Source organism: Syngnathus typhle, linkage group LG2 (genome assembly GCF_033458585.1).
Source record: "Syngnathus typhle isolate RoL2023-S1 ecotype Sweden linkage group LG2, RoL_Styp_1.0, whole genome shotgun sequence".
NCBI lineage: Eukaryota > Metazoa > Chordata > Actinopteri > Syngnathiformes > Syngnathidae > Syngnathus > Syngnathus typhle.
Genome location: NC_083739.1, coordinates 19590443 through 19616361, shown reverse-complemented (window position 1 = coordinate 19616361; position 25919 = coordinate 19590443). Strand labels below are relative to the sequence as shown.

The window sequence follows — 25919 nt, the reverse complement described above, 5'->3', positions numbered from 1 at the left end:
GAAAACTAAACCAACCCAAACAAATAAAATTTCAGTAAGAGTGCAGTTTATTTTAGTACACGCAATATCAAGATCTCAAATACATGTTTTTTTTTTTTCTTTTTTAGAAATACACATTGATGTGACATAGACATACAAAAAGAATAAAAAAAATCAAACGGTTCAACCAAGGTAACAATAACTACATATTGAGTGATCTCTATTTTCTCTAAATCAAAAATATCCTGGTGGAGTCAGACTTTATTGCACCAATGTCACACTTGGGCATGGTCTCGCATCATTAAGGCACAAACACTATACCGTAAAAGGATACAATACATGGTTCTGTTGTGGAGTTGTCCTTTTTAGTGTGGAACATAACAATGTATCAGGTATCGGACTTGAGTTTTTTTTTTTTTGCCGAATGTCTCATGTTTCCATTTTTTCATCATCACATACATGCTTTTTTGAGTTCAGTTCCTGAAAAACAAATACATAGTTGACAGAAAGATTTGTCCCAAGATGCATGCTCCGGAATAAAGCAAAACATGCCAAGAGAGCATTCAAACATTCACGTATTTTAAGAATCACAATCTGCAAAACGCAATGTTGATTTAAACATTGAGCATTAAAAAATACATGGTCATACATGTGTGGGACTGCATAAAACACCAATTCCCATGTTAAAAAGTTACAAATTACACTGTGATACAAGGTATAAAAAAGTGCATTGTCCTGATTATTTGCTCAGTACACATCAGCATGTAAATAATTGTAATACCAATCCCCCCCCCACATCGCCCAATACTGATTTAGCGCTGCTATTGTTCAGTGTTAAAATTATATCAATTATGTTGAAACAAAATTAAACACTATAATTTCAAAAATGCCCCACTGGTATCTTATCATAATTTAGGTTCTCAGAAATAGAAAAATATATATAATTAAATTTTAAAGCCCAGATTGGTAAGGTATATTTGACACTATTTTAGAATCGCACGTAATAATTGGAAAAGAAACAGTCATAAAGTCAAGGTTTAAAAAACAAGCTGGCATTGACTGACTTATACTGCAAATCCCTCATCAATTTCCCACCCACATTAAATTGTCTTTCTTACCTAATATTGGAGACTAACAGTCATTGATTTTTATTTATAAATAGGTGCTCTGTCTACATACGATCATTACACTCGTGTATATATGCATTACATAATGGAGCACAGTAATTGTATATGGTTAATTTCTAAGCATGTCAAAGTTGCCAAAAAAGATTGTTTTTATATATATGTTTGCAGTGCATTACAGTGTATCTTAACATGTTTACATACTGTATGTTGACTATCTTATGATCTGTAACTGAGCCAACAGATGGTACTGTCATCAAAACAGGGTCAATACAAGAATATTTATTTGATAGCAAAATGTATGCGAACAAATGAACTTCTTTCAGACTTTTTTGGGGGTAACTTCAATGGCAGGTGTCTTTTTGCAAAGCTATTCCAATCTCTACCTCAAGTTACCAAGGAAACAGCATGCGAGTGCAACTGGATGATGGCCATATTTTATACTGAGCTTTAAGGAGTGAGGGGTAAATGCCTGCGCCCCGCGCATTCTGCCTAGCAACAAGTGACAGCTCTAAAGTGCAATAAAGAAAAACAACCAAGCGTTGCTGTGCCTCCTGGATAGGCCATTGTGCCAATGCTGCCTCGAAAAAAACGACCTCAGTAATGTGTGACGTGGCCAGTAATTTTGTGCATTGCTTGACCTTTAATTTAGCAAACTGTGTATGCCTCATGGATTCTGCTTAGAAACAAACATCCAATACGAATGCGTAACAAGGCTGATTTGTTTCTGTTGGTGAGACTGCCTCCTAATTTTGTTCCATTCCACTTCACATCAAACGACTTATACAAATCTTTGACATTCTGAGCACGCAAGATAGTTAGCTCGTGCCCCGAGAATTCTTCTTAGCAACAAGTGACCAATAGGAATTTTCTATGTTGCTGGGTCCAATATCTAGCTAATAAGTTCTGCCTTTCAATGACCACATTTATTGTCTACGTTGCTGAGCCAGTTAGTGACATTATGAACTCTAACAACACATTACATTCTGTGGATAACAATACAGATCTTTAGGAGGAAATATATACTGTCTGGATATTTTAAGTCTGGGAAATAAGATGTGGATTTCAGCAGACACAGGCTGTTTTGGATTCACTGTAAATTGTTCTCATTACACACTGTGTACTAATAATGCTAACTATCCCTTCTCATTTGTCAACGCTCACTCGAAAGAAACTCCTCCAAACATCAGTTGGACAAAGCAGGCCCTAAAAGCGCAGCATCCTCTGTCTCACATGCTGCACAATTAACAGGACACACACACGAGTATAAAAGGTGCTGCCATGGTTACGACTAGCACATCGTTCTCTCTCCTCTTCTTCCACTCAATCACCCACAGCCCCAGTACTGACAATATGCTAATGTTGCACAGTAACATGCACTCGTGCCAGCAGACAGACAGCTTGATAAGTTAGCAATGCAAAACACCTTTATGTCTTTGAAATGTGTCTCTTGTGCCAAGTCCATGTAATACTACAATGCATGTGCTTTATGTGTTCTAACTACAGTCGGGAAGGCAGTTGAGGTTTTCATAAAATCCATAAATACGGTGGCATAATAAAAGTCTTATTTTATCAAGAGGCTCATCTATCACACTTTTCAAAAGAAATCGAGTTGAGGTCAGCAGTAATTTGACTTTTGCATGACCAATTCAATGCAGGACTCTGACCATTAGCAGTGGCATGAACGATCCACTAGAGGCAGCATGGGTGAGGCTGCACTGGCAAAAAGGTCCATGCTTATAGAATGGATAAACACTACTGGTCACCACAGCAATACAAACTAAGGGAAAGTTATTAGTTATTAGTAATAAATATATGTAGAGTAGATTTTTAGCGGTAAAAACAAACCTTCTCAACCATGAAATTATTTAAAATTGTTATCCTATTATGGAGTTTAGTATGTCCTTTATGTTGTAGCCTACATTCATTGAACCAATACAGCTGGAGCCAAACTATAATTTACGTGTGAACCAACTATTGTCCACAGCAACAGGGTAACGTGGTCTGCTGGAGGACCATCTACATTGTTTCACTTTTTATTACTGGATTCTGTTGTGTATGTGCTAGTATGAGGGGCCATCCATTTCTATTTAAGTCATTAATGGCCCCACGAGGGAAACTTTAAGTACGCTGTGGCCCACAACAAAAATGAGTTTGACACCCCTGATCTACAATTACTTTACCTCCATCAATGCTTAATTTGATAGATTCGAATATACCGAAATCATACCATTGCGATTCATGCACGAATCACTGAGAAACCACGTAAAGGCTATTAATGCCCTGCCTAGACGTTCAGGTGTGCACAAACTGTTTTCACGTTTTGCCCGTACGCTAATGAACAAGCGAATGGAGATTGCTTTATGTTATATTTGCATAAAACTAATTTGGACTAGGAAATGCAGAAGTGAGCATTTGTAACTTCCATAAAGGTTTGTGTGTCATTTATAAAACATTCATTTGGGGAGGGCTGAGGAGTTAAACTGGCATTATATGCACAAACAAAGAATTGTCATTATTGCACTACAAACCTGAGCATACTGCAACTTGAACTTGTACTTCCACTTAACTAAACCATGGTGCTATGTACTATACAGTGTATTTTAAAGAAGGAGGTTTCCTTGGAGCTTTGACTGGCCTCTCTACATGTTCCCTAAGTCTATGAGCCTTGAGGTGATGGCAATGTGATGCTGGGAAGGCGCTCTATGATCCAGCCAGTCACCTCCTTTAGCACGGACTCCGACACCTCAGGCAGATCGTGGTGAAGGGCGTGGTAGGCTCCCTCGTATACCTGCCGAGAAACAATACATGCGAGAACCTTGATTTGCCTTTCAGAATCATCATTCCCAATGTCTGACATACTGTCCCTATACATCAAGAATACTCCTAGAAATGTGGGCTATTGGTTGCCGATTCGAGACTTGTCAGTTTACACAGACAAAGTGTAACTTTTCTATCAAATTAATTTAAAATGTTGCTAAAATAAATACACAATACATCTTTTCAGATTAATATGACATCAATCAAGAAATATGAATTGAAATTTCAAAAAAGGTCAAATGTAGCGGAACCTCCATACTGCAAAAGCCTTTTTGGCATCAAAGCCAATGTAAGAGAAATATAGGCCTCAAAAGTACGAGAAAACTACTATCACTTTTGCAACACATCTAAAAGAAGAAACAGCCTCAGCAAAGACGTTGAAAGAAGAGCATCATAAGAGAAGTAAAAAGCAACTTAATGCTTTTGTTGTTTTTAAAGTGCTTCAAATCTTCTGAAACATTTTTCAGTTTGAGAATATTCAAAACGGATGTGGTTTTAATTGGACTTTTGCCCAATAAAAACATTGAAAAAAATGTAAACTCTAATTTGATGATATTGGTAAGTGGAAAACGGAGTGCAACGGGCGATTGTCCTACGCATGCGCATACCATCAAATTAAATTAGCATCAATGAAATGTACATGTAGCACTTTTCCGAGACTTACTGGTATAACCATGCCATATATATGGCAATTATTTTTTTTGCTGTAGAGACAGAAAATAACGTGAGAAGGCCGCCAAAAAATCAATGTATTTACATTAGGCAGGCTTAGAGATTGGCAACATAAGAAGTTTGGCGGATGGCTTCACTCCTCTTGACGGCAAGTAAGCAGCACTGTTAGTCTATATACGTATGTCCGAGACTTGTGGGAGTACAGTGGATTTTGTGTTTTGATTTTTTGGTTTTGGTGAACCAGACGTCTTACTTCTGGGTTAGAAAAATAGCTTCCAACAAAACTTATGTTTCTCAAGAATGTAGATCACCATTGTGCCAAAGTCAATATTATACTATCATTATATCACTATGGAAAGCTTAAAATAGCATTTGATTCATGACTTCTTTGTCTTTCCATTCAGTTATGCACTTCTGAATTTTAGAACAACAACAAAAACACAATGTCGTCCAATAGAAAACAAGCACACACCGATCCCACCTTCAATTTCTTGTCGGCACTGGGAGCCTTGTCGAACATCATTTTAGAACCTTGAATGTCGCAAATCTTGTCAGCGTCACCGTGAAGGAGCAGGAAGGGCCAGCTGATGGACAAGATCTCCCGTTCAATGCGAGCCGCCGCCCCCATTAGCTGCATGCCAAATGACACACGCATCCCTCCGTGGAAGTTCAACTCATCAGCTTCGTATGCCTGCACCTAGAAAGAGAGACCCATGCTATTGGTACTTACATTTCCAATGAACCGCTACAGACATCGTGATGAACTATTTCTGCATTAAACAAAAACACTTTGAAGTCTAAAAAACAAAAAAATGTTGATTTTGGAATCAGAATGCAAATTTTAGTTCAGTACAAGTCTAATTCAGCAGAATTGTGAAGAATTATTCCCTCGTGTTATTCATCAAATTGCAACAAAAATGCCATCTGCATTCGTTTCATCATTTTATTGTGATCGGTGCCAGCTGTTAACTTAAATTAAAAAGGACAATTGCACCTAACAATACAAAATATAAATTTGTACAATATCCATTTTTATTTTTTATATTTTATCTGGTTAATGTGATTTTTGCTCCTCTTTACTTTCCTTTTTACACATGATTGTTAGTTGTAAGGAGTGATGGATGTAGTAGAATTAAGTACAATTTAACGTTTTGCTTCCTTCAATGTTTTATCTACCGTGTGTCAAATAGCTCTAATCTTTGTACCGCGCATTTTGTCAGACCAAGATAAAAAGTAAGTACTTTTAGATTACAAGCGCACCATAATCTTCAAATTTAGAATTACATCTGAAAAACAAACTCATTTCATTTTAGATTAAAAAGGGTTCAGTCACAAAGACCCAGCGTAGCTTGCCATATACAGCAGCACAGAAGCTCCTATGGGGCCCATGTTCCACTAGTGTTAATAATGCATGAGTGTGAAGTCAAAGGTTCACTAGCTCAGTGAATGAAGACCTACATTTGGTTGATTGACCAATTTTTACTCCCTTATGAAATCTAGATGGGGCCATAATTTATGCTAAATACAAACGGGTACAATGTCAATGACCAATTACATGAAAAGGGTATAAATACGTGAAAAAGCTAAAAAGACACTTGAAATATTATTGAATTCCAAGCTGTTGGCATTTATTGGACAGCTACTACTACTGCTGCTACTACTACTACTAAAAGAATAAATTAAATAAATAAATAAGATGGATAAAGTGAGTTAAGATACATGAAAATCATGGAAACATTACGGTGTTACTGTTATACAGGTAAAATGGAAACTAAATGGAAATAATCGCAAGATAAAATATAGTATCGTGTATTTCACACACATGCAAACATGCACGCACACACACACACGCACACACACACACACACACACACACTACACACACACACACACACACACACACACACACAACTACTACAGACATGCAAGCTTGCACGTGATTTTCCCCTAAGAGACCTTTTAAATTCTATTGTTCACCTGCTTCTTGTCCCGTGAGACCCATTTGGAATCAATAGAGCCGAGAGTAAAGTTTGGCAGCATGTGGTTCAAAACCTTGGCCAGGAAAACCTGCAGACGGTGAATAAACAAAGACACAAACAACAAACCCGCATTTTCAATACAACACAATCAGATCCATGTCAGTTAATGAGGACAGCATACTGACCGGAAGAACATGTTGTATAACCTGAGTTGAACTGGTTGGGGCTATTACCATCTGCCCAAATAGCAGAATATCAAAAGTAGCTTGATAGCACCAGGAACAACAGATATGCCTACCTTAAAAAAAATCAAATAAAAACACACTAAGAAACCGATTTGCCATATATTAAAAAAGTAACAGATTCAACATAGCGGATACAGCTAGAAAAAGAAAAGTTGTGGTCTTGCTCTACTTGATTAAGTGTAATTGTTTGGAAATTGAGAGGTTGTAACGCTTCAGAATTAGGCTACTTCTGTCCTCTTGTCAGGCAATCATTCAGTGACATAGTCGCAATGCATGGTTCTGTTTATATTAAAACGTGGGACTTGCCAGAGACCTGTAAAGAAAACATTTGCTTATGTTTGACCAGAGGATCGTGTCAGACTGGATCTTTTTTTTTTTGCTGAAGCAAAATGCCTTAAATGTATGTTAATTAAAGGTTACACCTTAATGAAACGCAACCAGAATTACAATAAAGGAAAAAGATCGGCGACTAATAGAAAAATAGCACGGATAAGACTTACCTTGAATGGTGTGGCTGAATCTGGGTTCATCTGGATCATGGGACCAATTAGAACCACGCCGGTAAAATCAGTAGGTCTCTCGCAGGCTGTGAGGATGGATATCGCGCCGCCCTGCATGGAGCGAATAGATCATTTATTTAGGAAGACAGTGACAGTCAGGCTTGGGCAGTTTGATTAAGCAGTTGTACTAGATATCATTAGATTACAGAGGTGGTCCTCATTAAATTGCAGGTCTAATTATGTCAACGCCACAAAATGACAGAATGCAACTGAGATAAGAGCTAGTCAGTTTTGCCCTTGATTAGGCTGAAATATATTCTTAATTTTGAAATTCTAAAATGGTATATTATTTACATCTTTGTTCAGCTACAGCCTGTTCTTCCAAACTGATTGGGTCAGGCCCTTTTAAGGGTGTAGCCTAACTAATCTATTTCAAAGCAGTTTAACAGTTTCAAAGCATTACATTCACCCTGCTGGGTTTTGCATCTACTGCGGACCTATTTTCCTCTCTTTTGTTTGTCGTTTTTCTCTTGTCCGACGTTTATATTGTGTATTTATGTATTTATGTTTATTCATGTATTCAATTATTCATTCATACTGTTGGCAACTGAATTTCCCCTAGGCATCAATAAAGTATCGATCTATCTAAGTATCAATCAATCGATTGATTTGTGTGTGTGTGCGTGTTAAAAAATAGACCGCCCCAGATTCCTTTGTTGTTTTGCAAAAACAACCAACAGTTGGGTCAAATCAATCGGTCAAAATTTTAACGCAGCACATTTACGAGGTGTGTTAAACAACCTGTATAAATCAACTTGAAACGAGTACTACCCACGTAATCGGAGAGTATAGCTTTGAGCACAAGGAGTTGAAAATGGAACAAAGACTTTGATTCAATGAGGGAGAGATGCTGAGAGCTTCCACTAGTCTGTGACAGACAGTAAGGCAGGACTGTCTGGCTTCTTGTAAGAGTGGGAAGCAAAGTAGGTGAGAGGTTCTGATGAAAAGAGCTCTGGGAAAACTACTGAGACGCCAACAAGACTATAAAACAATCGAGCTTTTGTTTGGGTGGGTGTGAACTTCCATCTTTTTTTTTTTTGTAATGTTGCTCTATGGACAATTGGATCAATGTAAAGGGATAGCCTGAAGGCACAGCAAGGCCACACCTTCCCACCAACGCTGAGCTATAGAGTTATGACAGTTGTGTTACAACCATAAGCCTCTTTGGCATTTGACACTAATGTGGTTTCTCCACCCATAAGCAAATATTATATATACAGACGTAATACCATCAAACAACACACACAAACACCCATGCACACATCAACACAAAACTTTGTGTGTAAATGAATCCGTCCTGTTTGTCTGGAGACTAATTGGCTCCAACTTTGTTTATGTAAGCATTCTTTGTCACTTGTGTGAATATTCAACAGGCTTTGGCCAATGGACTGGCTTACTTGCTGAAAAGAGCCACTAAGTAGTTCCCACCAGAGAATCTCCCTTTCTGTAGAAACAAACACTCACAGGTCTACTTGCATACAAATCATCGTGGTTTACTTTCATGTCCGTATTTTACTTTCAAATCCTTCCATCTACGTAACACAAAGTCAAGTGTGAACCCAACACACAATCAGTAATAGGCCGTGTAGAAAATTGAAAATTAAGACTCTGGGGTAGTAAGAACACGGATGCTCTGCCAGAATACGCGTCGTAACAAATCTTTTTTTGTGTCTGTCCGATGAGGGTTCGTTCACTTATGAGGGACCTTTTTGATCAAAAGACAAATAAAAAGAATGCTGTTTAAAACTTCCTGTTACATAATCCTCAGTTCCTTCGCTATCTCATCACAAGCCAGGTTCCTTGTGATTTTTCTCTGCCTACCTTGGACTAGCTATTTGTACAACGATACTACATCCATCCATCCATTTTCTGTACCGCTATTCCTGCAGTCATCGGGCAGTAGGCGGGGGACACCCTATGTATCACTAAAATCATACACAGCACAGTAAAATTGCTAATTACGTCCTGTAGATTTTAAGCAGTATTGCTTTAAATGACAGCCTTCTGAGATGTAACCAGAGCATGCTGAAAGAAGAGTAGATTAGAGTCAGATGTGGTGACACCACGTGATTCCGAAAGAATTCCATCCTATCAGCGGCATCTCTGCAAACATTCTGTCTAATCCACAGGTGGTTGTTGATTTTCCCCTCCTTTGTGCGTCATCTGGCCGCTGATGAAAAGAAATTTATACAAACAGACCAGCAGCAGCCAAATCTAATAGCAACAGGATACAGGAAGCTGTAACATGAAGCTTCTGAAAACACAGCAACTATAAAATTGATAAGACTGTTAAACCCTAGGTGAGTTTGATTTCAAGAGAAGTAAAGTAAATGGACATCAGCATTAAACCCACATTCCATTTATTCTAATTATTAATGTTATTATGGACAACTTGATCCAATGAGCATGTGTTATTGTTGTTAACTGAGTGGTGATATCCAGGACTGATGTCTACCACGATGCAACTTCAAAAAGTTCATTTATTGGTAAATCGCCACACTTCTTTTATTTATAGGTGATCTCATGTTGTAGAAACTGACAACATGAGATCATGTGGAGCAGCACATTTGGTCATGTGTTTGTGGTCAGTTTCCAAATAGAATGAAATGAGCTATAACTTAAAACCCCAGCTACAGTTGTGCTCACCTACAATGTTGGAAGATTTTACATCATTTAATTGCATATGTTTTAAATAAGCATTGACTATACAGAGTTGACCCAAAAATATATCGCACTCAAACGCAGCTTTGTGAGGCTTGTTTTCTTCTGACTACGTTATTTACAACAAACTACTAAAACCAATTAATAAAAACAAGGTTGAGTGAGTTATTTAACTAGCAAATATTGACATATTGTTCCTTGTACTCAGTGCATCTTGCAGAGCTCTTCTACTGCAAAAACACCCGTTTGTGCTATTGAATGCAACAAACAATGAAATAAACAGTAATAATTAATAGCACAAAAGACAAAATGCAAGAAATCTTTTTCCAGAATAGACTCCTTCACACTGTGTTCTGCCTATTTCGAAAACTATTGTCCGCATGCCTCCTACCATTGAATGGCCCACAATGAAGACAGGTAGGCCGGGGTGGCGAGACTTCATCAGGTCAATGTGCTGCAGTGAGTCTCGGATGTACACCTGAAAGTCCTTTACGTTCATTCGATCGCCTTCACTTTGACCATGCCCAACTGTGGAGGTAAGACAAATGTTAGAATTGCAATAAGCAACGAAACAGATATAATTGAGAAGGAAAAAAAAAAAAAAAAAGGACAAGGTTCATGCCCCTCCCCAGACCAGTTGATCACTAATTGCAACAGGCTTATTACAGATACGAAAAAAAAATCCAATTAAAAATGAAAGAAAATGACAACATAGCTGGAGAAGGAAAACCTACGGTATTTAATATTGACAAGGGTATTTATTTACTCAACCGTAGAGTCCACTGGGCATTTATTAGGAATATGGCCTTCCTTAGTAGGAAAGCCTTTCATTGAATGCCTTTTCATCATCATCATTTAGTCGCCCTCAGACAGGCCATCCATCGGAGTCTCCGCTTCACCGAACCTCCATGCATCCCGCAAGCTCGTCAGCAGTTTCCGCGCCCACATCTGTCTTCAGTCTGTCTACATATGTTGGTGTGGGACGCCCTCTTGAACGATGCCCGTGTTTTGGCTCCCACAGCACCAGTTTACTGGCCAGTAGTCCACTGGGCATTTATTAGGAATATGGCCTTCCTTAGTAGGAAAGCCTTTCATTGAATTCATTTTTATCATCATCATTTAGTCGCCCTCAGACGGGCCATCCATCGGAGTCTCGGCTTCACCGATCCTCCATGCATCCCGCAAGCTCGTCAGCAGTTTCCGCGTCCACATCTCTCTTCAATCTGTCTACATATGTTGGTGTGGGACGCCCTCTTGAACGATGCCCGTGTTTTGGCTCCCACAGAACCAGTTTACTGGCCAGGAGTTCTCTGTGCCTGTGCAGTGACCAGCTAGCCTCATTCTCCTGACTGCTATTTTATTACTCAGCCTCGGTAGCTCTCCATACAGATGTGTACGTTGGTAAGGTGTTCGCTCCAGCTGGTGTTTAGTACTACACGCAGCATTCTGGAGTAGCACCCATCCAGAGATTTCCGCATATAGGAGAACGGATTCCACTGTCTCCGACTGAGCTTGATATTTCGGGGAAGTTTGGATTTCAAACACACTTGCTATGCCATTTAGAGATTTGCCATGCTATTGCCTCACTTTTAGGTCAAGTTCTGTGGCGTATATCCATGAGCCCAGGTACTGAAGGTCTTCCACTTCCTTCAGAATGCTTCCCCCTATTGTTACCAGTGGTGGATGGTCCGGGGAGATATCGAAGGTGACAACCTCAGTTTTCCTAGCATTCAAACCAGGGGCATCCAGGGTACACTCCCTCTCTACTCTCCTCAGAAAAGTTCCTGTGCTTGCTCCATCCGGTCAGACATTAGGCAGACGTCATCCGCATATTCCGGGTCTGCTATAGTTATGGCTGGAACCCGTCTTGAGCTCCTAGGTCTAATGGTGAATGGTGTAATGGTTATTTTGATTGAAATAGTAAAAATATGTTTAAACAGTTTTTTTTTCCAGGTCAAATATTCCATCCATTCTTCCATCCATTTTCTATCCCGCTTGTCTCCACGGGGGTTGCAGGCGTGCTGGAGCCTATCCCAGCAGTCATCCGGCAGTAGGCGGGGCACAGTACAAATATCAGTACAAATATTGATAATTAGAATACAATGGTCATAAATCTAATGGAAGAGCGCTATCCCTCAATTTCTCATCATTTTATCTTGATACTGTTCAGTTGTTTCCATGTCTCTGATGGAGTAAATTTCACTTGAAATCATTTCTGGTCAACTCATTCATATGAGCGTATGCACAAGAAGCAGATCCAAATGCAGCAGAAGGTGGGAGGTGCTGTAGGTTGCCATGGCAACCATTGATCCAGTAACTCCAGTGACGCCCCTTATGAATTCCCTTCTCGTGCATGTGAGACCTCCTTCATCTTGTGCCGTTTTAATGTGTGTGACTGAATAATTTGGTTGACATGGAAGCTTTCAGCACTAACATCGATACTTACCAATCAATACTCATTTGCCAGCTGTTCCAAACCTTACTGACAAAATTCAATTGTTCGTTTTATTTATTTTTTAATTAACTTATATATTGGACTCTTTGCATGCAGCAATTTGGTATCTGGGGTGAAGTAATGCAATGGTGATTTGTTCAGCCCAGTCTGACCTGGTTCCTGCTATTTTGCTACATTTCTCTGTAAAAGTAGTTTTTCTTTTGCTATTAAGTCCGGTTTTGCTTGATATATAATGTAATTCATATTTTTCTTCCCACCATGATTCATTGGTGAAAATTATGCAAATCGATGTGATATTTTTAACATTATCCTAAGAATGTGTAAATGAACGTTCGCTGACTGAGGTGTAATACGGTAGCTTTTATGCATGCTTGCATGATAACGACCACCAAGATACTTTGTAAGAATAACAAGAAAGGGTGACATTCAGCAGGCTATGGAAAATATTCCGTCACTGCAAGACAGGATTTCACAGCCTTTATCAGAGTGGCACAGTGAAAGCTTGCAGGGCCCATAACCAAGTGGTTGACGGATGGAAACCGCTCTCTGCTATCTACTCTCAACATCCCACAGACTGGTTGTGGCGTCCTTGAGCATGATGCAAATACCCGGAACTGCTACTCAAGTGTTAGTTGAGTCACGTCGTGCTACCATATACGCCACAAACTGTCTGTTGGCGGTCTTCACTACTGTGACGGATTAAAAGCAGACGGCAAGTTTCACGAATAAAGAAGTATACAGTTCGCATGACAATAGTGATGATTCATATCAGCTTCTTCTTTAGCCAAAGGTACATACTGTATTTAACAGTAGAAAAATCTCACAGCACATCACCAAACAAAAGCATGATAAAAAGTATTTATAGTCAAATGATGATAATCTTATCATAATTTACATACTTAGTGTGAAATCTGGGTGCCTGTTCAACACAAAGCAATTATTCTGTTGTATAAATGGCAACAGGCAGTGGAAACCCGTCTAGTGGAAGTTCTGCCTGTCCTTCCAAATGCAAATCTTAAGGCTGTCATTCATTTACAATGAAGTTAGGTTTTCATTGACATTTGTTTGTGAAGAGGATTACATAAAAAGACTTATCGTATTTATTCAAATTATCGCCCAGGACGATAATTAGAGAAGGTTTATGTCCAACAGGGGGTGGGCGAACACTTTTTGTCCGATCGCCAAGGGGCACTGAAATGGGCAACAATATGTATATTTTCCTTGCCTTCCTTACTCAAATATTTTCAGGAAAGATTTGCGTGGTTTTGTTTTCCTTGGCCCAATCAGAAAACGTGTCAATCCGGAACTATGATGACTATGCTGATAGTCGGGGAGGTATTGAAATACCCTGCAAATATATAGTTTATGGAGAAAACCAATTTAAAAGGGACATTTGACGTGCTGTCAAATCAGTCATGTTTAAACTTGCGCAAGGACGTCGGCATGCGGTCGCGGAGAAAAAGTTTTGGGGGGAATTTTTAGCAGCATGGGCGACAATTAGAGGTATCAATGTTTTTTATTTATGTCATCGCTAACACACACTAGGTGATTATTAGAATATGGGCGATAATTAGAATAAATACGGTATACAAAGTTTGTGCAAAGGATAAACGAAAAAATGTGATGCAATCTTGCAAAGAGGGAGGAGGTATTTTCTAAGACTGCCTGTGCATGTCCCAGCACGTTTGAGCTAGTTATTACAGTAGGTGTGAACATGTTCAAGAATGGTGTCTTACCGTGATCATGTGCAAAGACCAGCAGGGACAACTCTTTCAGTCTCTGTGCAATCTCATTGTACGGCCCACAATGCTCCCCGGCCCCATGGGCGATGAACACCAGCGCCCTGGGAAGGAACATAAAAAGTGATAAACAAAAAAGGGAGTTTACGTTTTGCCCATCCTTGTGAGGGTTTTTATCAGGTCCTCCTGCGTCCTCCCACACTTTAAAATCATGAATGTTGGATTGACTGACGACTACCTTGGCTATAGGTGCTGTTGTGAGTGAGAATTAACAGCACCCCTGCCTTCAGGCCAAATTCAGCTTGTATAGACCCAAGCTCACCCACCACAGAAAGGAGTAAATTAGATATGATGCCGCTTGCCTCCTAGCTGGAGCTCGTAAGAGAGACCACATAACCCCAATTAGGGCCTCCCTGCACTGGCTCCCATATCACGTCTCTGCTCCTCGGGTGCGCCGATCGGCATTTTTCACGTCTCCGTAGAGCTTTTCCATGCCTACCTCCTGCTAGCCCCATGCGTCACATTTCGCGTTTCGTTGTCATGGTGCCCGTTCGCATCTCTGTCTGCTCTTGCCCCTCCCCGCCTGTGTCCTACCTGTAACCGTAATCACTGTCACTCACCCTTTGTTACCCGTCTTGTATTTATGCCTTGTCCGTGTATCACTCTCTGTTGGATCGTCCTGTTGATCCTGTTTATCCTGCTCACTCTCTCTGGGCTTTCCCCATGTTTGGTTCCCACCCGTTTCTGCTGCCCATTCGTTGCCATGTTCTCCTGCCTGTGTTTGTTCCCCTCATCCTGTCCTCCACCACCCTTTTCCCATCAATAAACCCTGGTGCAAGCTGCACAATGTCCCCCTGCTCTGTTTCGCGCGTGACATCCCACTGGATTTTAGACTGCATTTTAAGATACTTTGATTTGTTTTCAAAAGGTTAAATGGCCTCACCCCAGCTTACCTCTCTGGGCTCCTCCACCCTTACGCACTTGTCAGGTAACCTCAGGTCTGCAGACCAGACGCTCCTTGAAGTGTCGAGGACTAAGCGTAGCCTCAGAGAGAATCGAGCCTTTTCAATGACCTCCCCTTAAATGATAGGCACCCCTGCCCCCTTGTCTATTTTTAAAACTTGTTTGAAGACCCATAATTATTTGGCTTTTGAGCGACTTTCGACTGTGATTGTTCAGCTACTATATATTCATTGGTGTTTCAATTTACTATTTTCTCTGTATTTATGGTTGTCCCAATGTTATATGTGAAGTGCTTTAAGTCGAGAAACTTGACAGTTCTGGTGTACATGCTAGCACTGATATATAACATTACCACTCACTTTGGGATCACCATTAGTGGATATGCAATGATTGATGAGACAAAGAGACTAATGCAAATATGTCTCTTTACTCCCCACAAAAATGACACTTTACACAGCAGTGAAGTATGCAAGCAATTATTCTTATTATATACTCTAGAATATAATATGATTTGTGAGGCGTTACCTTTACCATCAGTGCATGACAAACATCTTATAGAAAACTGTGAAACACCCCGGTATTGTCTCAAAAACAAAAAGTAAGTGCTGAAAAGCCATGTGGAGTGTCAATCAGTAATGACTATTTGAAATGCTTTCAGTGACACCAATAAGCAAATGGTTGCTGTTCATCATCAAGCCTTGTTACCAAATCACTCTAACTTCACTCACTGCTGCTCTGTCTTGCCTCACAAGACCTCCACTGCTCAATTTGGCACAGAGCGAACAAGCATGTGCATTCAAGTTTGTGTGTGTGCGTGCAGTGTCTCCATACAACAGTAGGAGTGAATAGCAGCCTTTGTTTAGGCATAACAGATTTGAACTCACACACCGAGGGGGCAGTTGGAGATTAATGGAGCTAATCTGGTTTTACTGTAAAGATGAACACAGTACAGACTACAAAACAGACAATACTGACCATAAGGACACATGTGACATTTGGTACATTCTGTTTAAAGAGGTTGGTTTTTCAATGACGGTAAATAAAATGACCGTAAATTAACATGAAGGAAGTGGAATAAAAGTGACATTGACAGAAACATGTATATAGTCATTTTTACATCTTGCCCTATCCAGGGTCACAGGGATGCTGGTGGATATGGGGGCTGACTAAACTCTTGATTGGTCACTAGTCGATCACAGGATACATTAGAGACTGTCGACCATTGTACAACCACAACTTCAGAAATAAGAAGAGGAATCAATCCTCAAAGGCAGTCAGTTGTGTTTGCCACTAAACTATAATTGACATAAAACTATAAACAGTATTTTGAATGTATGGCAAGACCTTTCCTCTTCCTTGCCTGACATATAGGAGTAACTTCTCAAACTCGGACACCAGTCCTAGCTTCTTCTCTACAAGAGAGGAAACATCCTACGTCCATAGAACCTGTTGCCAAGCTTCCCTGACTGCAACCCAGCTCTCTTGGCACTCGATCTCCTGCCCCCCCCCCCTCCCCCTTAGGTGCTGAGGTCATGGGAAGGCTAACTTTGTTTGCCTCTTTGGGCTGTGCCCACTCTGCCCGCATGGATGCAGGCCTGGCCACCTTGCGTAGTCCCACGTTCATCATCATTTGAGGCAGCAATGATAAAAAGATCAGAACATTTAGAGATTTTAAAATTCAATTACATTTAAAAAATAACATCAGTTATTAATATGTAATGTAACTAATTACAACAGTGGATCATTTACGGAAAATAAAGTCAAATTCCTAAGAGACTTCATATTTCTCCATTACTGTCTTTCATGGGGATTGTTGATTCACTACTCTCCCACAATGTTTAAGTTTACAGAAAAACAAACCCTAAGTCTATAAAAAGCCTTGTGAAAACACACAGAGGGAGAGCAAGCCAGAGAAAAAGAGAAACGGAGCAAAAGAGAGGAAAAGAAAGAGAAAAAGAGACAGAAAGATGAAAGAAGGAAAGGAAAGAAGGAAAGAAAGAAGGAAAAAAGAAAGAAAGAAAGAAGGAAAAAAGAAAGAAAGAAAGAAAGAAAGAAAGAAAGAAAGAAAGAAAGAAAGAAAGAAAGAAAGAAAGAAAGAAAGAAAGAAAGAAAGAAAGAAAGAAAGAAAGAAAGAAAGAAAGAAAGAAAGAAAGAAAGAAAAAGATGAGAGAGAAAGATGAGAGAGAAAGAGAGAGAAAGAAAATCCGTTGCATTCTCTTGTATGTAAAGCTACTCCAAGTACAGCCTAATCCCTTTCATGTGCTAGTCTAGCTGCCAGAAGATGATTCTGGGCTTTCACAAACTTTTATCAACCAAGCATAAAATGCACTCTAAAAGAGATTATGTAACCGATCAAAGGCACCCAGATGATCAATCACATTGAATGAAAGTAAGCGTGACAAGATAAACATAGACAATGCTTATTGCCATTACCGTGGAGCCTTTAGAGTCAAATGCCACGGAGGTCTGATGAATTCGATTATGACAATCCATTTGGCTCTACATCACACTAACCATCTCGTGGGATTAAAACATATTAGTTTGGCGACCATCAAAGGTGATTTGGAACTAATTTAACGGATGATGTCGTGGAATGCCAACATACTCACAAAAGAATTTCAGCTACTGACAAAAAGAATGAACTGGAATTTTTGTGATCATTAAAAGTGAGAGGAGGTAAAAGTGAGAATATACACCGCGGAGGGGATTAACGTTCAAAGTGGCACGGAACCAGCATCAGAACAATTTTGTAATCTACTTCTTCTTGCATTTCTATGACAGCTAAGATCGTATGAATCTGAACACATTTATTCAATTCAATTAGTAAACAAAAGGAACACACATACAACTACACAATTTATGTCTGGCTAGACCTCTGAGTTGTTTTTCTGACAGTCAACAATTTCTAAACTAACTTCATTACTTCCAGCCGACAGCACAGATATGTGCTTTCCGTTTTGACTGGCGACCAGTCCAGGTTTTACAGCACCTCTTTCTCAAAGTCAGCTGCGATAGTCTCCATGCAGTTCTGTGGGGAAAAGGATTTCTACGTCCACTGTCCACATACAACAGGTTTGGAAAAGAAACTCTTGGTAGAAATGAAAACAATCCCTCAGGTAAGTTTTAGACAATCAAAAAGCTGGAAAAACAACAATATTAGTTGACTAAGAACATGAATAAAGAAAACATCTATTATGTGCATGAATTCAAAACTAGTAGGGTGATCTGTAACAGTAATAAACTCCACATTGTTGTAATTTTTTTTTATTTGAACTCTTACTCTTAAGGCAGACCTCGTAATTTTGCATTTGCATCCTGCATTATTCATGGCCTCTGCTTTACACACAAAAGGTCAATTTAGGTCTCTTTTTTTTTTTTATTGTATTTGTGTGCCCTGTGTCCAAATGTAACCCTAACAGCAGGGAACAGAAACTCAAAACAGGGAAGGAAGTCAAGCCAGACGGCATCAGTCTACAAATGTGTATAAGCAGTGACCCATTTACACAGCCTGAGTGTCAGTTACGAAGCAGTTGAGGCGCCATGACCCCGACGTGTACATATGACGTGATGATTGCACTCCATGTGGGTTCAAAGCCTCAGTTGGACATCTGTTTGATGGTCTGTCAATCATTGTTGAGGCCCCTCCCCTCCAGCCCAAAACCTTTCACCCACTTCCTAGTTCTAGTGAAAGGGGCCTTTGAGAAGCAGCTGACCTTTGACCCCATCTCATTCAACCAGTCTATGGTGTTTTGTTTTATATATGATAGAGCGAGAGAGAGAAACAAATGGTCTTGCTTATCAGGTGACTCAAGAAGGTAAATCTTGTTTAGATACAGCATTTGAACATTTTGAAAATAATGCGGAAACCATAGCATCCAACAGAATTGCATTTCACTCATCATAATCACTAAATTTCATTCAAATAATTTGTAAAAGACTAGGTTTAGGCGAATAACAAACATTTTATGTGATGCACTTTAAACAGGTTGTAGTGTGTCTGTTGCATAACAAATTCATTGCACTCATATTTTACATTTCATTACCCGCTCTGGGATATGGATACTGCTGGAAACTGTGACTTTCCCCCCGGGATCAATAAAGTATCTATCGATGAAAACTGAGGACCTATTTCCTTCTTCCCTTTGATGTTTGCTACCACTATCCTCAAGGAACAATGACACGCCATTCATGTCAATATTTGACCAAAAACAGTCTGCACTGCTTCCGAACAAAATACGTGCTTTCTTTTTAAACTACCCCATTGTTTATTTACCAATGGCCTTCCTGTCATACATTGACATGTCCTTGTCATTTAACTGTACTCTGTGTATATATGTTTTATTAACTAGGTCAATGCTGGTGTTGGGGTACACTTGTTTAACATGTGTGCAAGTAGCGTGGGATCGATTCCCACTCAGCGACAGTATACATGTGGGTGTTGCTGCGGCTGGCTGGCAACCATTTAAACAGTTCTTTTGGTTAGATAGGGAAGATTTTACTTGCTTTACATGTTTCAGCTACTTCCTGTAGCCTTCCTTTTTGGAGGGAGGCTATCTTCCACTCTGTTCTATGGAGGTTCTGTTTGACCTCATGGGCTCTATATTTGTGCCCAGCACAAGTCTGGCTTGTAGTGTGATCAAATTGTGTGAGGGGGCAAGAAACACCAAGGTTACGTATGTTCGCACGCAGTTTGGCGCAGTTATAAAGAGGCACTTTGCGCAGTTGTGGGCGTGAACACAGACAACATGCTTCACAGCCAATAAAACTGCTGTTCTCATTCCCTTTAAAATCGGCACGCAAAGGGCGTACATGGTGGACACTGGATGTTAGGTGAAGAAGGCATTATTATTTTCAAAGCGTCAGAAAGATTCAGCGTCAACAACTATGTCATTTTATCTTTGTTTTGTTTTTAATCTTTTTTAATAAACAGCCTAATTAATAACCCTGGGTTATTATGGGTTGATATTAGGTCCACGGCTCAGTATTTGCAGTAAACTAATTATTTAGATATTATCTGTGAAAAGGTTTTCTGTACTCCAGATGTTTTGTGGTCCTGCACATTCTGTAACATTTTCCTTGCTGTCACGCTGCATGCAATTTCACATCTGTTACTTTTTCTGCCACAGCCTGATATACATGAAGGAAAGCTGCCCCAAATGGCCAACTGTATCACATTTAACCACCGAAATTAAAAACGAAAAATATTAATAGTGATCTTTAACTACAGTGACAGTGACAAACGCGAGATCCGCGTCTCTACTCACCCCCACGCCCCCTTCCCCACCCCTGCACCGAACTGACCTTGGCGGGCCGACCGGTTCCCAGTAGCGGCAGAACAAGTGCAGTCCATCGGCGTTGACGATGTGCTCTAGGTCGGTGTACGGAACTCCCTGCGGACTCCGGCTGGGAGCAGCCCCCGGCTCAGGCATGGAGGATGGCTCTGTTAGATTGACACGGAACGGCCACAGTAAAATATCGCGGCCGTACAGGAAGCAACCGAAGCCGGCCGCGAGCAGGCAGGTCGCGGCGGTCGCGGCGTTCATTGCCCACGGATGTTCGTATATGCTTTCCCTGGCGGACACTAATAAAAAGGATTGTTGTGTTCACTTGGAATGGAGGCACAACGTTTCCCTTGATCTAATCCCACACTCGCACACGCACATGCACACAGCCGCGGCTGCATGGTGGCGTTACGTCAGAAGACCATATGCGCGTTTTCTCCCCTAGCGCAAGAGACGCAGGTGTCATACATGTGCAATACGCCGTGTATAAATAACTCCGATACATTACGTATCTCATGTCATGTCATGTCATGTCATGTCATGTCTGTTTTATATTGCGGTATTGGTTGCCGAATATGTAAAGCACATGTGTCAAACTCAAGGCCCGGGGGCCAGATACGGCCCGCCACATCATTTTATGTGGCCCGCAATGACAAATTGTGCCTCAAATTTGTGTCATTACTAGAATTGCAAATTGTCTTCGCTTTTAATAATATCTTATTTATTTTTTTAATATTTGACCAGTTTTTGCTCGTCTGATTTGAAAACGAGTTATTTGTCAGTTTATTTTGTAGCTTTTACTGTGTATGAGGTGCTTATACATTTATTTGGGTTGACAGTCATAATGGCCCTCCGAAAGAAGCTATGACTACAATGCGGCTTGCTAAAAAAATGACTTTGACACCCCTGTTATGTCATAAAGAATACTTGGTCTACCCTCAGCAATACACTTTAATACACCACAACAACCGCAGTAACAAACACATTGTTTTGCATTCTTTGTAAAGACAATTTGGGGGGATTCTGGAGGTGTACCTAATATTGTCATCTTTTCTGGCATGTCTATCTTTCCAAATGAGACTGCCCAGAGAAATATCACGGCATGAAAAGAATTGCGTGCAAATATACTTGAAACAATAATACACCCCGTTAACTGCTGATTAGAATTTGAAATATAAGTAAAAGTATTTAAAAAAAATAGTTCCAACTGTCTTCACTATGTACTCAATTGAATGCACATTTAAAAGGATTTGCAAATCATTGTATTGTGTTTTTATTTACATTTTACACAACTTCCCAACGTCATTGGAATTGGGGTGTATGTATTAAACTCCCGTGCTGCACAGCTTAACTGTTTAGGCATACAGATGAATCCTATTGTACATGATCAAGTTGCCAAAGAGACAGCGAATTGCTGTCATTTTGTTCAGCAACTAATCTCAAATTGCCACAAGCGTGTTCATATTTGTAGGAGAAAACAGTGAGCTGATTTATTACAAGTAATTACCCTTTTTCCCAAATGGAAAAGGGTTTAGCTTGACAAAGGTGATGATTTCTTCATTTGGATGGTGTAAACGTGTTTTAATAAAGGGGCACATCTCTATTAGGATGCCTTCATTGAGCTGTATATATCAGTGAAATCACAAAAACTTGTTTTTAATAAAGCGACACATGTCTATTAGGAATGCCTTCATTGAGCTGGATAGCAGTGATTTAATAAAAAATAGTCCTGCAGTTTGGTTTGCGTTTTGAAACAGAGTGATTGCTTGATTTGACAAAAATGAAAACAAAAGGAATTTTAAAATGAAACCAGCAAGTTTTATTTTAAGGAAGTGCAACATCATTAGTTTCCCTTCTTTGGGGTAAGTGAAGGATGCAGACAAGTACAACAGTAACAACTTAAATCATGTGAGTCATTGCGCTATAATAAACAGCAATGTATTATATTTATTGCTTCGACTCCATTCAAAGAGCACAAGAGAAGCTATTTGAATGCCACTGGAAGTTGCATTCGTAGAGATATTACATTTAGTTTTATCACTTATGCACAGCACTTTCTTACAACCAACGGTTATTATGAAGTGCCGTATGACTTAGGTTGAGTGTGTGAAATTATTATATGACACTCAAATTAAGAAAGGCATTTCAAAGAAAAAAACATTTAAAAAATGAGGCTGATTGTTTGACACGATTGAGATAAATTCATTTTTTACTCGTCAATAACTGCAGACTATCTTACTTATTTAAAACACTATATGTAGATTTTAGAGGGTTTTTTTACGCATATTTTATTTTTATTGTTTTTGTGACTCAAATGGGCGGTAGGGTGGCGCAATAGTGCCCTCTATCTTAGAGCCGTCACATACAGCGTAATTGCATCGTCACGTGCCGTGCCATCTGCCAACCCAGCCAGAACTTTCCGTCATTCATCGTTTACAGCTATGCCCAGTTAATTAGGACTCATTACCTGCTCAACAGTTCCCAATATAAGCGTACCCCTCCTGCCAGCACATTGTCAGTTTGTCCAGTTATGCTGCCCGTGTTCTCTCCGTTCCTGCTTTTGCACTTATTGTTTCCAGTTGCCGACCTTGCTTGCCATCACTCCAACGACTGAAGCCCGAATGCCACCTGCCCTGACCCATTGCTCGTCCCTGACCACGTCTTTGCCTCGCCTTCCTGCTCCACCACACCCACAAAGTACCAACTCTCCACTTCCCCTCTCCCTCTTGCCAATAAAAGACCACACCCCACTTGGTTGTTCTGTCTCGTAAGGTTCTCCGTGACAGCACGAACTGACCAACAAGGCGACCAGCGAATGGACTCTCTACCCTGGACCGTCTGTTGGACTCAGGGTGGGACATCAACCGGATATCCGAGGAAATGGCAACGTTAACTCAGATCGTCCTGCAGCAAAATCAGAAGCTTCAGCAGCAGCTTCTGACAAAAAGAAGCGAGAACCTTACTCTATCTGCTTCCACCCAGTTAGCACGACCCCCAGCTGAACCCGACACCCGGCCATCAGCAGCCCTGATCTCACCGCTGGACGTTCCAGATACCTTGGCAACCCCGATACCTTCGACGAAGACTCAGAACAAGCTCGAGCGTTCATCTCCAACTGCCGTATCGCCTTCAACCTCCAACTGAGATGGCCTCCTATGACCTTCCCCATATTGTTGAGGACGCCATGGACCTGATGGGATGCGTAGACCGGCGAAGGAGCGAGACGGAGAAGAAGCCTCTCTTCTCTCTCCGCAGGCGTGCTGCCTGCTCGGGTCTCATTAGCAACCCTGGCCAGACACTCAACCCTACTTGCCGTCCGCCCGTGACCGGCACTCTTTCTCAGCCAGCCAGCACTTCTCAAATGCTCTTCCCACCCAGTCAAGCTGGCCTAAGCCCACGGAGTTGGGGCGTGCTTCCCTCACTCCTGTGGAACGCCAGCGTCGTTTTCAGTACGACCTGTGCCTGTACTGTGGGGGTGAAGGGCCATCGAGTGGCGTCCTGCTCAGCTAAAGCCCAGCCCAGACCCAGCCAGCTGAAAATCCGCATGGGCTCAGTTTGCTTACCTTCCCACTCTAGTAAGCTCCCTGCTTTGTCGCCCTGAAGGCTGCCGACTCAGGCCCGGTCTCTTAGATGGCTGAAGCCCCCGGTCCCACCTCCTCGATGGCTCCTAACATCAGCTCCGCAATATGCTATCATCCCAGCTGTTTATGCCGTGTACCCTGACCAGCCGTCAATTGGAGGGGTCGTTGGAGACGGTCCCATTTAGTTCCTGTGCCCGCTTCAGTTCCTGCCACCGGACCTGCGTCCACTCCCAATCCTGTTCCAGCACATGACTCGGCGCCTCCCGAAACCGCGTATGAGGACGAGACATTCTGTGGTTCTGTCCAATGACGGCGCTTGGGAGACGGACTTTTCAGATGGGGTTCGTGTTGGGGTTGGTTCGGGGATTTCAGGAGGCGAGGTTCTGTCACGTGCTCGTGCCATCTGCCACTCACCCAAAACTTTCCCTGTCAATCATTGTTTACAGCTCTACTCAGTTAAGTAGAACTCATTACCCGCTCAACCAGTTCCCAATATAAGCGCACCGCCCCCGCCAGCACTTTTGTGCTTGTTTCCAGTTGCCAAACTTGTTTGCGATCACAACTGACTGACTACGCCTGAACGCCTCCCGCCCCGACTTGTTGCTTGTCCGTGACGTCTTTGCTTCTCCCTGCTGCACCGCACCCCAAAGTGCCAACTCTTCAGTTCCCTTCTCCCTCTTGTCAATAAAAGTCCGTGCCACACTTGGTTGCTGTCTCGTCCGTGACTTACCTGCCATAATTATTTGATGTCTGGATAACTTTTTGAACAAAAATTAAGGGAAAAAAATGGTGACAATCTTTTTAATTGTAACTGATGTAAATGTTCCAATAAAAAAAAATCCAGTGCACATAAAATGACAAATGCCCGCAGGTCTTGCATTTGACACCACGATTTGAGAGGGTCTTTTAAAGTAACTATTTGAGGGAATATGCAGCCCATAAACATTAGCAAACACTATAATATATGCAAATGTTCAGAGATTTATTCATTTAGAAAATCAGAGCTCCCAGTTAAGTGTGTCTGTTTTCCCTTCAATGCCGCTCCATTCACATCTAGTGAATACCTCAATACGGCACAATTCACTGTGCTGTACACAACAATGAGGCGGTCAGCGTGGTAGTTAAAAATAGCTCGGTGTAAAGCTATTCCAACCCAGAACATGATCGGATTTCATTTTAAGTGGCGCGACACTATATGCAAGCAAGCGTATTAATATTTCCTCATACCTGAACTATTAGTGTGCAGCATCAACAGCAAAACGCGTCTTCCACTGAATAACGGCAACTAATACGTATACAAAAATCAAGATTCAGTACGGTTTACGTTATTATGCACGCTGCATAAAAACGCAGAATGGTGCACATTCCATGCACGCTTGTTTGTTGTCATTTTTGCAAACGCTCGTACGTACCTCCACACACCGCGCAAGACATGGCAAGCTGCTTGAATTTACAACGCAAGGATGCGCGCTCACAACAATTGCGGCACAACAAGTGCACAATAACGTTGGACTGTTTTTATTTTTATTTTTTACGCCTTTATGACATCGTTTTTCATCATCCATTCTTCTCAACTTGTGTACCCTTATTGAACATAAAAGGCATGAAAAAACAGAGAGCCCATAACAATCAAGCTCTCCAAATGCAACGTGGAGCCAAGTTGAATGAAAACATGGAAATGACAAAAAACAGAACCGACCTGCAGCGGAACGTTTGCGATGAAGTGGAAGCTTATTTTCGGAACGTCTCTTGCCCCGGTTGTCTCTTTGGTCCCACTGCTTCCCGATGCTGCTCTCTCTCTGTCTCTCTCTCTCTCTCTCTCTCTCTGCACTCGAGCACAGTAAAGACTACCAAAGAAG

The 25919-nt window shown here is 41.0% G+C and overlaps 1 protein-coding gene across 3 annotated transcripts; it reads right to left on the bottom strand.

The window, feature by feature from the left end:
• Positions 1–24: 24 nt before the first annotated feature.
• mgll (monoglyceride lipase) lies at positions 25–25919 on the bottom strand. Of its 3 annotated transcripts, XM_061300915.1 has the most exons (8): positions 25760–25919; positions 20499–20637; positions 14232–14338; positions 10432–10568; positions 7320–7430; positions 6573–6662; positions 5068–5292; positions 25–3894 (listed from the first exon to the last, which is right to left on the bottom strand). In XM_061300915.1, the coding sequence occupies exons 2-8, from the start codon at positions 20624–20626 to the stop codon at positions 3763–3765; spliced, it is 930 nt and encodes a 309-aa protein (XP_061156899.1). In that variant the 5' UTR covers positions 20627–20637; positions 25760–25919; the 3' UTR covers positions 25–3762. The 3 variants fall into 3 exon arrangements, with proteins under 3 accessions (XP_061156899.1, XP_061156891.1, XP_061156911.1); XM_061300907.1 differs by lacking the exon at positions 25760–25919 and having other exon boundaries at positions 5077–5292; positions 20499–20656; XM_061300927.1 differs by lacking the exons at positions 20499–20637; positions 25760–25919 and adding an exon at positions 14597–15014.